General features: G+C 39.7%; 2 protein-coding genes across 2 annotated transcripts; both read left to right on the top strand.

The window, feature by feature from the left end:
* Positions 1–498: 498 nt before the first annotated feature.
* Positions 499–6671, top strand: LOC124862826 (perforin-1-like). Its single transcript, XM_047356971.1, has 4 exons — positions 499–2680; positions 2798–2936; positions 3049–3260; positions 3724–6671. Exons 1-4 carry the CDS (start codon positions 2148–2150, stop codon positions 4604–4606), a joined length of 1767 nt encoding a protein of 588 aa, XP_047212927.1. The 5' UTR covers positions 499–2147; the 3' UTR covers positions 4607–6671.
* A 404-nt stretch (positions 6672–7075) lies between these two features.
* Positions 7076–15428, top strand: LOC124863168 (perforin-1-like). The gene is made up of 5 exons (XM_047357434.1): positions 7076–7154; positions 11280–11833; positions 13733–13871; positions 13957–14168; positions 14255–15428. The coding sequence occupies exons 1-5, from the start codon at positions 7107–7109 to the stop codon at positions 15120–15122; spliced, it is 1821 nt and encodes a 606-aa protein (XP_047213390.1). The 5' UTR covers positions 7076–7106; the 3' UTR covers positions 15123–15428.
* The last annotated feature ends 112 nt before the right edge of the window (positions 15429–15540 follow it).

Genomic DNA, 15540 nt, shown 5'->3' with positions numbered 1-15540 from the left:
CCTCAGGGTCCGGTCACCTCTTCTCGTTGTGCAGCGTTTTCTGCCACACTTTTTCTTTCCCACAGACTTCCCACTGAGGTGCCTTGATACAGCACTCTGGGAACAGCCTATTCGTTCAGAAATTTCTTTCTGTGTCTTACCCTCTTGCTTGAGGGCGTCAATAGTGGCCTTCTGGACAGCAGTCAGGTCGGCAGTCTTACCCATGATTGGGGTTTTGAGTGATGAACCAGGCTGGGAGTTTTAAAGGCCTCAGGAATCATTTGCAGGTGTTTAGAGTTAACTCGTTGATTTAGATGATTAGGTTCATAGCTCGTTTAGAGACCCTTTTAATGATATGCTAATTTTGTGAGATAGGAATTTTGGGTTTTCATGAGCTGTATGCCAAAATCATCCGTATTAAGACAATAAAAGACCTGAAATATTTCAGTTAGTGTGCAATGAATCTAAAATATATTAATGTTAAATTTTCATCATGACATTATGGAAAATAATGAACTTTATCACAATATGCTAATATTTTGAAAAGGACTTGTATATTTAATCTCATCATTTAAGTCCAAAAGTTTGATATATGTTTATATATCCTTATGTTGCACCGAATGACGAGCTCATTATTTGTTGTCCAGACATTCGAGGCTCAAGATCAGCACTCCACTAGACTCAGCAGGGTCGTTTTAAACTCGGATATCAATATTAGCAACCACAGAAAGTCTGTTAGTAAATCTGCTTACTATCGTCTTAAAAACCTTGATAGAATAAAAGGTTTCCTGTTAGATAGGAAACAAAATCTGATGCTTATCTCTTTTTTCAGTAGATCTGATTACGACAACAGTGTCATTACTGGTGTCTGTAGAAAATATATCAGGCAGCTGCAGGTCATCTGAAATACTGCTGCCAGAGTCCTGACCAGCACCTGAAAAATGGATCCTATCACACCAGTTCTTAAATCCCGGCACTGGCTCCATTCTTGTCAAATAACAGATTTGAAAATTCTGCTGTTGGTCTCTGAAGCGCTAAATGGTTTTGGGCCGAAATTCATTTCTGCGTTGCTTGTCAAATATAAGCCATGCAGACCCCTCAGGTCTTCAGTGACTTTCTTACTCACTTCTTAATCACTCTTCGTGATTGAAAACCTTCCAATGTGACAGAAATAAGGCAATTTTTCAATTAAACAAGATGAGGCTGCAATTAGTTTTTATTCTGATGAGCTCTGGAACAAACTCCCTGAAAACCTGAGATGGGTGGAAATGGTTTTTCCTTTAAATAAAGAAATTAAAATATTATTTTTTTCAGCAGTCAAATAGAGTAACAAACTATTTGAAGCATTTATTTCTTTTATGCAATGCTTTTAAAGCCTTAGCTTTATTGTTTTCTTCTTTTCTTTCCTTTAAAGTCATGTAAATACTTTAGGTTGCCTTGTGCATTAATGGTGCTCTCTAAATAAGCTTGCTTGCCTTGGACTTAATTTGCCCAATTCATACCCAATCATTTCTATTTCATCTTTTCTTACTTCATTTTCTTATCAGTAAACAACTCAATTGTATATCCTGTGGTTAGTTTGTCAGTCTACTATAAGAAATATGGATTTATGAAAAACATCTACCAGCAGAAGGTCAATTAAAAGTTATATTGATTTATTCAAGGGGGCCATAATCTGGCATATTTCATTGGAGTCATCTGGAAAAACTGGGATCAGAATCAAAATAAATGAGAAAACAAAGTTTTTAGGAATGAGTAAATCCTAACATTAAACTATAAATGAGATTTGAGCATTTTTCTGAATATTTATTTTAAGAACATCAGAAAACATTAAATACAATTAAGGAAAAAGCATACACCGTGGTTTAAGTACCAGGGTATGAGTTGGCTTGTTTACAGGCATGAAACGGGATTCAAAGTATTGAAAAAGCCAACTAAGTCTAAAACGTTAAAGAAACTTAAAGCACAAAACAAAACCACAAAATGAACATCTCAGGGATCATGACAGAGAGCTTTATAAAATAAGGACATCATTGGAAAAAAACTGGATGTTAGTAAATAGAAACTAGTTGATGACAGTTTTCTAGTGCTTTTAGATGCTTTGTCGTTATTTTAACTAAAAATGCATTACTTTACAGTCGGCATCCACTGTCCAGGTAAACAGAACTATGTTGCTGTTGCATTTGGGCATCTTTGCTGGCCTTCAGCTGTCCTTCCCTCAGTGCACGATAGGTGTGTGCACTGAGGGGACAGCCAAACAGTGCCAGGAAGCAGATTTCGTTCCAGGCTCCAATCTAGCAGGTGAGGGCTTTGATATTACCAAAATGGAGCTTAAAGGCGCCTTCGTTCTCAACATGGATCGGTGGAAACACAAGAATAAAAAATGCACCCTGTGTGTTAACCCCTACATGATGAACAAAAGGCAAAAGCTGCCCCTGTCCGTGGTGGACTGGAGGGCAAAGCAATCCTGCAGCTCAAAGGTGTCATCCAACCTGCACAAATCCAGCGAGGCTCTGGTCACCTCCACTTCTTCTTCTGTTGAAAACAACTGGAAAGCAAGCTTAGAATTTCAAACGGTGAAAACAGGCGCCTCGCTGATGTTGGCTGGAACCAACTCTAAAGTGGCTGATTACTCCATGAAGAAAACAAAGAATGACAAATTCAGCTTCGCAAGCCTCTGCATGTCCTGTGAGTACTACAGGTAGGAAGACAAGAACTCACTGGAAACTTTTCTCTTCCCACACATTTTCCTGTTGGAGATAAATTCAAAAACACACATGTTCTATGGGTTTATTTGTTTCTGCCTCACTGAAATCAGCTACCGAGTGTCCAGCTCAGCCAAGTTGCACAAGGAATTCAGCAGAGCAGTGAAACAGCTTCCTCCAGTGTACAGCCAAGAAAGCAAGGAACAGTTTTACACACTCATTGACACCTTCGGCACCCATTACATCAGCAAGGTGACACACAGCAATGCTCCGGACTTTAACAACCCAAACCCTTACCTCTTACAGGTGAAATTATTAATATGAATAATACCTCCGCAAACTGTGTTTAAATGTGTTTTCCTAGGTGAAGGTAGGCGGAAAGATTCAGTCTGTCACCAGCATCCGTCAGTGTCAGGCCAGCCTGCAGGGGCTCAGTGCAGAGGAGGTACAGATGTGCCTGGAGGTCGAGGCATCTGCAAGCTTCAGGGTCACAGTAAAAAGTGAATCAAAACACTGCAAGAAGGACATACAGAAGTCAGAGAGCAAATCAGCATTCTCCGACCTCTTCAATGACAGGTATACATAATCACTTTCTTGCACACAATGTTTTTGCCATTGGTTCATGTTTTCTCCATTTGTGGTTACTGGTTCTTGCCGTGGTTGACTGGAATGACTTTGTAACCCTTTCCAGACTGATAGAGGCTCATCTATTCATGAATTTCTTTAGATCAGGGCATGATGTGTTACTCTATGAGATCTTTTAGCCTACTTTGTGTTGTCAAACAGGTTCTGTTTAGGTAATTTCTTGATTCCACAGACATAGCAGTGACCAGGCCTGGGATATTCCTCCTAAATAAATGAAGTCATCATTTTAAAACTACATTTTACATTCTATCAGGTTTTCTTATATTAACAACTGCTTGATGATCCGAAAATGTAATTGTGTTATTTTATAACATTTAAACTCCTTAAACAAACAGGTATCCCTGGTGTTATATATACAATCTTTGACTCAATTGTTCAAAAAACTTCTCCACAGGTTCACAGAAATCAAAGGGGGCCATTCCACAGACCCAGACCTTCTCTTCTCTGCTGATAAAAACCCATCGGCTTACAAGGAATGGCTCAACACGATTCCCCAGAATCCTGACATTATCTCATATTCTGTGGGCTCTCTGCATGAGTTACTGCCTGCTAATACAACAACATGGTTTAATCTGCGCTCGGCCATCAGCCATTACATCCTGGAAAAGGGCCTGGTAATAAACTGCACCGAGCGTTGTAGAAAAGATTCGAGGGATCACTGCGTCTGCCAGTGCCACAATGACCCGGCTGTAAATTCAGACTGCTGCCCAACCCGTAAGGGCATGGCCCGGATCATTTTAACAGTACAGAGGGCCACTGGTCTGCGGGGAGACTACTTCACTTCCACAGATGGCTTTGTGAAAGTCTTCCACCACAAAGTTGAGTTCCGCCGTTCACCTGTCATCAACAACAACAACAACCCACACTGGGGCATGGTGGTTGATCTGGGTTCGCAGGACCTGTCTACTGCAAGCAAACTGAGAATTGAAGTCTGGGACCAGGATAACGGCTGGGATGATGACCTGTTGGGAGCATGCGAGCCGGTTCTTGCAAACGGCATCAAGGAGGATGTCTGTAATCTGAACCACGGCCGACTTTACTTCAAATGGGAAGTGAAATGTGCTCCGAGTCTGAGTGGTAATTTGTGCACAGAATATGTACAGACGCCCATGAATCCAAGGCTAAAGAAGCTTTACGTGTCCCGTCATGCCCATCCTATTCCTAAGCCCATGCTGCTTGAGATGGGGGTGTTTGTGAACAAATCTGCGTCTGCTAAATTAGCCGTTTGGAGGAACCAGACTCTTACTGCAAAAATGCAAACATATGATTTTAAATAAGGAAAATGTTCAAAGCTAAAGCTACTTATCAACATCTGTCTACTGAAAATAAGTAAAAGAGCAAAAGATTCATTAACTGGCGCAGCAGCATTTGCACCTTCTGCAGGCATGTGATTAAAAACCTGCTGACACCAAAATAAAGGGCGTTGCAGTAATCTAGTAATGTGGTCACAAAGACATGGATCACTGTCTCCAAGTGCTTCTCCGTTAAAAGTAGTTTTCATCATCCATCTCCCATCCTCTTATTTGGGTCCCTAACATGATCATAGCATAACAAAATACTGTTGTATTCATATAATAGACATTCATAATTTGATTTTATGTAACAGTCCTATTTTAAATGCGTAATGCTTAAAATTCTCTGCTACTTTTGTTTGAGCAGGCATCACACCTTATGATGACCTTTCCTCCAGTGGCTACAGACTCTCTTATACAGTGCAGTGAAAAGGTATTCAGCTCCTAACACAAGCATGTTTCAGATTATTTTTTATATCAGTAAAAAATATAATGTAAGTAAATACAAAATCTTGTTTTCAAGTAATGACCTCGTTTATTAAGAGGAGAAAGCTATTCAAACTAACGTGGCACAACGTGAAAAGCAATCTCCAATCTTGTTAAATCATGAAATAACCAAGATTAACCACATTTGTTTGAATAATTAATTTTAGTTTTGCTAGCCAGACCTAGGCCTGATTATTTCCTGACCTCACTTAGAGAACATTTAAACAGAGGCAGTCTGACAACAGGAAGTAGGGTCAAAAGATCTAAAGAACAACACATCACGCCTCAATCTGAAGAAATTCAAGAACACATTTGAAATATAAAGAATGTCACTGACATATATCAGTCTGGGAAGGGTTAAGGAGACATCTCTAAGGCTTTGGGACTACACAGTGGTGAACCTTCCTTAGAGTGGCCAACCTACCAAATACCAAAAAAAGTGCATTGATGGCTCATCCAGGAGGTCACAGAAGAAGACACAACATCTAAAGTTCTGCAGGACCCGCGTGCCTCAGTTAAGCTCAGTAATGATGATCCCCAAGACTTTCAGAAAAATATTTAGTGGACGGATAAGGTGGACTTTCCTTTTTCATCTGATGTAAAAGTATCACAGAATTTTGGAAAAAGACATCATACCAATAGTCAAACATAATGGTGGCAGTGTGGTGGTCTGGGGCTGCTTTATATCTTCAGGACCTGGGTTGAATTACAATAGCCTCTTTCACTAAACATTTAATAAACCCACAAAAAATGTGCACCTCTGAATTCCTTCTGATCATTCATAAATCACAAGTAAAGTTGGCAATTGCTTTGTAAGTCAGGGATGTAACCAGGACAGGCTTATTTCTGCCCCCTCTCACTGCATTGGCCCCTTCACAAAACACAGAGATATGGCAAGAAGGCACTTTAATCCCATCTGGAAGTGTTTTGTGAAGTGGCCCGATGAATTCTGCTCTGTACCAGAAAATCCTAAAGGAGAATACCCCACCATCATTTTGTGACCTTGAGTGAATTTGGGAAAATCAGCAGGATAATGATCTGAAACACAACAGCAAGTCTATCTCTGAATGGCAGTAAGAAGAAAATTTTGGACTTTAAAATCCGGCTCAGATGCTGTAGCGTGACTCTTCGTGATTGAAAACCCTCCAATGTGACAGAAATAAGGCAATTTAAAAAAAAGGAGTCCACAGTGGTGTATCTTTGTCTGATGTTAATGTTTGTTTCATGATCGGAAACATTAAAATGTAACAAAAAGGGGAAGTTAGTCCCCAAACCAACTAACTGCTCTGTCAACTAAAGCATTTTTATATTTAATTTTAAAACTTGATAAAAATGGTGTGTAAATGTGACTTTGACACTTTTCACAATAAAGATGGTGTTGATCTTAACTTAGGAAATGGCTGCAAGGAAATAGCTTCTAACCTCGACAAGTTAGAGCAATAATTAAAATTTTTTAATCTGATCGTGTTTTACTGTAGCTTCTTTGGTTTTTTTGTTGTAATGTCGCTTCTTGGAGGAAATGTTCATATTATTTTGTAACTATAATGGCTTGATTTCTATAAAATAAAAATAAGAATAAACGATGTTGAATCTTTCAAATGGTAATTTTTTTGGCTTCATTCTGGGTTTGTTTTATGTATTTATAATTTCTCCTGTTAGTATTGGCTGATTTAATGGAGTCCAACGTGTTCCTCTGCTGTCTGATTTAAATTTTCTCTCTTCTCATCAAATATGACAGTATCCCCCCACCTTTTCAGAGAAACGACATGGTTGTGGTCTCTAGTTTCTCTCTGACTGATAAACTGGACTGATTTTCCTCTTCTCATCATCCTTTATGAGTTCATTTCAACCACTTGTTCCTTTGAATTAAAGCAGTTGAAACTGTTTAGCCACACTTTTTTTTTTTGTCTTTCCTGCACTTGCTTAAAGACCACTGTCACCTCAGCCCTCTCAACGCCTCCTTGCCTGCTTTTCTGAGCGTTAAACAGCACGCATCGACATGCATTCACTCAGTTTCACAACTGCAGAGGGGACACACAAGAGATCGGTGAGTCTTCCCTGATGTGCTTCGAGATCGATTCTTTTCTTTGTGTGCTTTAACTTATCCAAGACTTTGAGGGTCACTTTATATCTTTACTAGGGCTAAAAATATATCTGTGTCAAACTTGTGACATTTGACACTGTTTTCAGTAAGCTCTAATGATGTGTTAGTTTCATTATAAACCACAGTTGAGAAGAAAGAAACCTGGCCAACCTCCTGAAAAGAAACTCGCTGTTTAAACACTGTTTTTATTGAAGAGATATAATGTCAGTGGATATAAACACAGAATGTTTTGTGTTTGCTAGAGAGAGGTAACAGTAAAATACAGCAGAAAGCGAAGAAAATCAGTGTACCCTTGGATTTAACTACGGACAGAGAAAGGACAACAAGTCTGATTCTTTAGTAACATTTCAAGTATCACGAAATCAATAAAAATAAAGTTTTCTGACATTGATAGGCCTGGAAAGTTAAGTTTGACATTTTCCTCGTGGCATTCTCCAGTTCTGGACACATATGGAAAAAAGAAAGAAGCTAGGTTTATGCTAAATCATTCTAAATGACTAAACTAAGCTGTATTCTCTCAATGTATAAGGAAAAAGAAACATAGGTCGACTCGTAGCTTTGGATCTTATGCACGTAACGTTTATTTAAATGCCAACTATTTGCTGTTTCCAGGACCAACTTGTCTGCTACACTGAAAAAGACGGGTGACAAAACTGGAGAGTAGTAATCTTCATTTTTATTTACAAGAAGTTTAGTCATTTGGTGTCCATCTTCAGTGGATGATCTGTACTCCACATTTCTTTCAAAACTTTATGGAAAAGTCTGGGAAAATGTGGAACAGTACAAGGATTCAGTTTTATACTGAATAGGCTGTATAATAGTGTGACATAATGTACAATAACTATAGTGAGGACTGAGAGTTTTACATACAGCAGCTCTAAAAGGTCTAAACACCGATCTAAGAAATATTTACCATGATAAATACAATTTTAAAACTTCTGTCCTTAATACGTCATACATCCTGTCCAATTCAACATGAAAACTGCAAATCTGTTAGGGGGGCAATGTGAAAGACTGAAAAGGTGTGATAACTGAACTGCATTACTCCTACTGCGTTGAAGCACCTTCAGCTTCAGCATTCAGCCGTCTTGACTTCACACCAACAGTTAATTAGCATCCTTTAGCTGAAGCCAAAGTTTGCAGAAGAGTTTCAAACAGTTAAATGGATCTCATTGTAAAAAGGTATAAGTCAGGGGAATTTATCAAGGTGGGTGAAATTGTGAATAGGTTTAAATACTGAAACTTTTAGGTGTCTGTTGGAGAGCTAAAGATGAAGACGGGTCTCATTTTTCTGCATCTGAATGGATGCAAGCTGCACGGTGGTGCAGTTGGTAGCACTGTTGCCTTGCAGCAAGAAGGTCCTGGGTTCAATTCCCAGCCTGGGGTCTTTCTGCATGGAGTTTGCATGTTCTCCCTGTGCATGCGTGGGTTCTCACCGGGTACTCGGGCTTCCTTCCACAGTTCAAAGACATGACTGTTAGGTTAATTGGTCACTCTCAATTGCCCTTAGGTGTATGAATGAGTGTGTGCTTGGTTGTTTGTGTGTTGCCCTGCAATGGACTGGTGACCTGTCCAGGGTGTACCCCGCCTCTCGCCCATAGACTGCTGGAGATAGGCACCAGCTCCCCCGCAACCCACTATGGAATAAGTGGTAGAAAATGACTGACTGAATGGATGCAAGCATACATCCAACTCAGCAAAAGAACGACCTAAAGAGGGACAGATTTACCCTAGCCAGACACCGAACGAGGGCCGAGAACAAGAAACGCCCTCACAATCTGAAGGATTCTGAAAACTTTGGTTAAGTGGAGTCAGCAAATGCTGTAAAATCAAGATGTGCTGATGAGAGACTGAATGCTGAAATTAAAACAAATGGTGCTTTGACAAAGGTTTAGTTTATGGGTGGTGTGCACATTTCGGCAACCAACACAAAATTATATGTTTTCTGTTGAATTATACAGGATAAATGCCACATTATGTGGAAAGATCTGACCCTACAAGGGTCTATATACAGAACAAAATATGGTATTTATATGGTGTTTTTATTTATTTAACAGAAATAAAGTGAAACTGCAAACAATTTAAAAAAATAATAAGTAAACCCTGAATGCTTTTAAAGAAATAGCAGCTGGATACTGCTTATCATATCCACTTATTTAACTGATTATTAGTTTGCAGCTCTGGAGGTTTGTGTTAACACAATGCCAGAGCAGAAAGACAAAAGCAATAACCTAAGAGCTGCTCCGAGAGGGTTTATGAGACTTTTTCCAAACTATGTATCCTTCATTCTACAGCAGGAAAGATTATTTACAAGTGTAAAATATTTAAGACATTTTGTTAGAGCTTGCACTAGACATTTTCGTTGTCTGTCATTTTGACTGATCAACCAGATAAATACATGCAACTTTTTCTCTGCAGTGACAAAAAACCCTGACTGTGGTCCCGCTACTTATAAACAATAATATTAAATGATAGCACCTAAAATAAGAAATAAAATATCCTTGGAGAAATCCGCTTCTCATATTGGCTTTTTACACATGTCGCAGAACATCTCCCTCCTCAGCCAGAAGAACTCCTGCTCCCACTGATCTCTGTACTCCAGCCCAGCCTCCTTCCCCCTGCAACTTTGGCAAGACAATGAGCAACCAAGCAGAAAAAAACAGAAACAATCACATTGTTTTAAAATCCAGACCTCAACCTGAGGCAAAACCAGCAAGCGACGCTAAAGGAGCTCCCCAAAACCACTGCGTGTAAAATTTAATCATTCAAAACAACTAGGAAAGAAACTGCTTCAAGGTGTTGTGTTTGAACATGATTTAAGCTCTTGGGCCTGGATCTGAAGATTTCTCCACATGTTCTCATATTTCTGGCTGAAGACACGGTCTAAAATATGATGTGGTAATTGGTTTATTTGGTTAATTTTGTAGATTTGCTTGTGACAATTTTTACAGACAGTAAAATAGGATTTAATGCTTTTATTAATGTGTATATACAGTGACGGCAAAAATTATTCATACAGCTGGCAGATTTAGATTTATTTTCATTCAAAGGAGGTTTGTTTTCCCTGACACAAGCAATATAAGACAATGTAGAAGGGTAATCATTGTTCAAGATTGTAACAAAAGATTTATACTGTTCTCAAGAATCAATGTAAAAGCGTTTCTAGTCCATTTAGAAGTAATATGCTGGTCAAATTAACCTAAATCTGCCCATAATTATTTTGGACTTACATAAAGTTACAAAAAAGCTTGAGGTTAATAGTTTATAAGGAGAGAAAAAGCTGTAAATTAAATCTAAAACCTAAAAATGCTTGTTTGATGGATGCAATAGTGGACTTGTATACTTTCTTAACAGCAGCAGTGGGTCTCAGTCATTTCAGAAATTACGACACACTGTTTACTAATGAGCAACAGCTTTTTCAACCCACAAAGAGTTTCAGAGGTAAAAATGTATTCACGAAGTTAAATGCTTCAACAGAAACTCCTTTTGTTTGCTTTCTGGGAATGTTGATTAAAGCTCTGACAGAAGACAATTAAATAAATCTTAAAAAGTTGTCTTCGTGAACAAACAAAGGAAAGCAGCTCTGCAACTTCTTCGTGCACCACATGAAACAAAAATGAGATAAAAGTCTAAAAGTCATAGCTGAAACAGATGCAGATATAACTCAAACCACAAAGAGATTTTATCATCTTTATTATGAACTGAATGTTGCATTAAATTAGGCACAGAGGAGGCGCAGGGGTAAAATGCCAGACCCATATTCAGAGGCTTCTTTACGCAGCCCGTCGCAGGTTCGACTCCTGTCCCAGGTAACCTTTGCTGCAGGTCTTCCCCCTCTCTCCACTTCTTTCCTGTCAGCTTATTGTTGAGAAAAAAAAGAGATTAATAATGGCCACTAGTGCTGCAAAAAACATAAAAAAAGCAACTAAATATGTTGCATAAAATAATGAATTTACACAACGTCTGATCGGCAGCGTTGGGTGAATGAAGGAGAAACTGAAAATCAGGGCATGATTGTTTTTAATACCAGTTCAACTTGCTTGCTGAGAAACAATTTTTCTCTTTCAGTCCACTTTCACCGACAGCAACATGTCCCTGTTGAATCTTTACATCTGCTCTGGCCTTCTGCTCTGCTTCCCTTGGTGCTCGACTGGAGGGTGCACTGATGGGACACCCAGAGAGTGTCTGGATGCCGAATTCGCCCCAGGTTCAAATTTGGCTGGGGAAGGCTTTGACATTACCAAGATGGAGCGTAAAGCGGCGTTTGTGCTCGACATGAATCAGTGGAAACGCAAGGACAAGACTTGCACCCTCTGTGTTAACCCCTTTCTGGAGGGCAAAAAGCAAAAGCTGCCCCTGTCTGTGTTGGACTGGAGGGCCAAACAGTCCTGCAGCACTAAGGTATCCTCTAAACTTCATAAATCCAGCGAGGCTCTGGTCAGCTCCAGCACCTCTTCTGTTGAAAACAACTGGAAAGCAGAGTTAGAAGTTGAAGCGAAGGGTAAATCTGCCAACTTCATGCTGGCTGGGAGCAACTCTAAACTGGCAGAATACTCCATGGAAAAAACAAAGAATGACAAGTTCAGCTTCGCCAGTATCAGCATGTCCTGTGAGTACTACAGGTAAGAAGACTTTCTACAAAACCTTAAATATGTTTTCAGGACAAACCGAAATTTCAAAAGCATTGCAAAAAGTTTTAGAAATGCCTAATTTACTGCCATTTCTTCTGATTTGGTTTTTTGTCACACACTTTCAGATCATTCATCCACTGTCTATACCTGCAGGGTTGTGGGGGGGCTGGTGCCACTTAAGGCAACAGTGCTGCCAACTGTGTCATCGTCCAGCCTGTGCTTTAGATGATGAAACTAAATTTTATACCAGGCTTAGAAAACCTGAGTAAATACAAAAAGTAGTTCTCAAAAGGTGATTTTATTAATTAATGAATAAAAGTTCTCTGGGGGGACCTTGCCTGATATGAAAGTAGCCATTAAACCTAATAACTTGGTTTTCCACACTTTGCAGCAACAGCTGCAATAACTGGCAATGAGCAGTTTTGACTAACTTTTTTTGCAAAATTATTTTAAATTCAGCCACATAAAAAGGTTTCTGACCATGGACACCCTGTTAAAGGTCTTGTCAAAGCATCTAAATTGATTGTTTGCTTTGACTAGGCCACTCCAAGACCTTCTTTTATGAGCCATTCAGAGGTGAACTTACTGTTTACTGTGCTTTGGGTCATTGCTTGCTGTATAACCCAAGTGTGCTTGTTGGTTGGATATTGTTTCACAATGATCTGCTAGAGAGCAGAAATCATTGTTCCATCGGTCACTGCAAGTCATCCAGGTCCTGAAGCAGCAAAGCAGCCCCCTACTTTCATACTACCACCACAGTGATTGACTGTTGGTATGATGTCCCTTTCCTGAAATGCCACGCTAGTTTTACGCCAGATGTACTGGCACACACCTTCCAATACATTCCACTTTTGCCTTTATGTTCCTTTTGGGTCGGCAGTGATCTTGGTCCTGAAACCTGTCCATGGAGGCTATTTTTGTCTTTTCTTATTGTTGAATCATGAACACTTACTTAACTGAGGCAAGTGATAGCTGAAGATGTTGTTCTGGCTTCTTTAGTGACCTCCTGGATGAGTCGTTGATGCTCTGTTGGAGTAATTTTGGTAGGCCAGCCACTCCTAGAAGGTTCTCCACTGTTCCATGAAATTAAAATTAGCTTTATGGTCTAAATCATTTATGTGTGACTAAAAAACAAAAATAGAAGAGATCTTTAAATAGTTTTTTTAAAACAGCTGATTATTTTCTAAATGTTATTCCTCTCCCACCTTAAACAGTTTCATAGTGAGGTTTTTGAATCTGCCTAAATAAAGACATTAGTAGTGACATGTTCTTTCTTTTTTGTCCTTGCATGAACCAAGTAGATAGAGGTTTAGCAATTTCTTAAAATAAAATAACCACAGACCTACCAGTAAAAGCTCTGGTAATGATAGTATTGTTCATCTATGCGGACATGTGGTTCACTCGCCCTTGTAGTTGCTGACAGATAGCAGCCAGAAACATTGTGTGTCTCTTCATGAAATATTCCTGCTCTGTTATAGAGGAGTAAAGTAAAATAAAAATAAAAGCTTAAACAGAATTTCTACTTTATGTTTATGTTTGTGGATCTAACGAAGGATTATGCCCATGCCCTTTAGTGGGAGTTGCTGCAGGCATATGTGGTGCCTGGGGTACTTTTAAGACCCATCAAGTCTAAAATATAATGGGTTTTTGTCTAGATGCATACTGAGACAGAGTTTGGTTTTTCTTTGAGTTAAATAGTTTATAACCTCACCGATAGCACGTTTTACTGTGTTTTTGTATCTGCAGCTGTGCTTAAATGTTTTTAATAAAATCAAAAAGTAAAAAAAAAGAAATATGAAGGCCCAAACAAATAAAAAATATCTATATTTACACTGCAAATCCATTTTTATCCCATTCCTATTTCATTCTGGTCTCCCATTTTCACTGCAGCTACAGAGTGTCCAGCACTCCCAAGCTGAACAAAGATTTCAACAAAGCAGTGAAAAAGCTTCCTAAAGTCTACAGCCCAGAATACAAGCAAAGATTTTACAAACTGATTGATGACTTTGGCACCCATTACCTCACCAAGGTGAGTAGGAAGAGCAAACATCAGTGAAAGGAACACGACACAAAGAGATAGGTGAGCTGAGTGTGTTCACAATGTGTTTTTCCAGGTGAAGCTGGGAGGACAAGCTGATACTGTGACCAGCATCAGGCAGTGTGAAGCTAGCCTGCAGGGTGTAAATACAGAGGAGATTCAAATGTGTCTGGAGGCCGAAGCATCTGCAAGCGTCAGAGTTAGCGCTAAAGCAGAAGTAAAGCACTGCCAAACGATTACAGACAAAATGGACAATCAGAAATCCTTCTCTGACAGGTTCAGTGACAGGTAAAGAACGTTTATCTTGTTACATTGTTCCCTAGCAAAACAGAAACCACTTTTTGGTTCAGCTGCTGAAATGTTTCTGTCCCCAGGTTCACAGAAATAAAAGGAGGGTTAACTACAGATGCAGACCTTCTTTTTTCTGCCAACAAAAACCCAGAAGCCTACGCAGAATGGCTCCGTTCAGTACCACAGCATCCAGATATCACTTCATATTCCCTTGCATCACTTCACGGATTGCTACCTGAAAACACTCCGGTCAGGAAAAACCTGCGCAAGGCCATCAGCCATTACATCCTGGAGAAAGGTCTGTGGAGGAACTGCAGTGAGCGCTGTCATGCCGGAATAAGGTCTGACTCCATGGATTCCTGCGTCTGCCAGTGCCACAACGAACCTGCTGTGAACCCGGACTGCTGCCCGACCCGCAAGGGAATGGCCCGTGTAATCATAACGGTGCTGAAGGCTTCAGATCTGTGGGGAGACCACAGCACTGCCACAGATGGCTACATCAAGGTATTTGTTGATAAACAGCAAGTTCACCGTACTTCAGTTATTGAAAACAACAACAACCCACACTGGGACTCCATCGTTGACCTGGACACCAGGGACATCTCCTCTGGGAACGTAGTGCGATTTGAAGTTTGGGATCAGGACAACAACTGGGATGATGATCTGCTGGGGGAATGTACGCGACGTCTGTCTGCTGGTGTCTTACAAGATGTGTGCGCTCTCCAGCACGGCCGATTTTTCTTCAAATGGGAGGTGAAGTGTATTCCAAGTCTGACCGGAGATTTGTGCTTGGACTATAACCCGTCACGCATGAGTCAAAGCCTGAGGGGCCTTTACACGTCCCGTCACGCCCATCCCATCCCAAAATCCATCCTGGTGAAGATGGGTGTGTTTGTGGACGAAAGAAGCTCAAACAGAAACGAGAGCCTGGCTGTGAAAACCTTGGCATGATACCTTCCTCCGGCTGCTTTACTAAGGCTTCAACAGCAACATTAACCATTTATTTAGATTAGTGTGTTAGCATCATCGGTTTGCATGAATTTTAACTCTCCAATATCTGATTTCATCTCAGTTTGATCTGGACTCAGTTCTGTCATTTCCATATACAGATACTCTTGAGAGTTTAATTAGTATTTTATTAATATTGCAGCCTATTTGAATATTAATGAGTAACAACCTGCCTATATGTACTTTACATGTTAAAGTAGTTATGTGTGTGTTTGCTGGCGTCCTTCTAATTATAACCTCATTTATACCTTTTTACTGTTTTATGTACAGATTCTGAAATATTATTCTGAAAGCTTTTTTTCCTCATATTTATCCAGAGTAAAAGCATATCTTCTGAATTGTTTTGTGGTGTCTGATCTTT

This window comes from Girardinichthys multiradiatus, chromosome X (genome assembly GCF_021462225.1).
Source record: "Girardinichthys multiradiatus isolate DD_20200921_A chromosome X, DD_fGirMul_XY1, whole genome shotgun sequence".
Lineage (NCBI taxonomy): Eukaryota > Metazoa > Chordata > Actinopteri > Cyprinodontiformes > Goodeidae > Girardinichthys > Girardinichthys multiradiatus.
The sequence above is the reverse complement of the archived record's forward strand: the minus strand, read 5'-3'. Positions and strand labels throughout refer to the sequence as shown.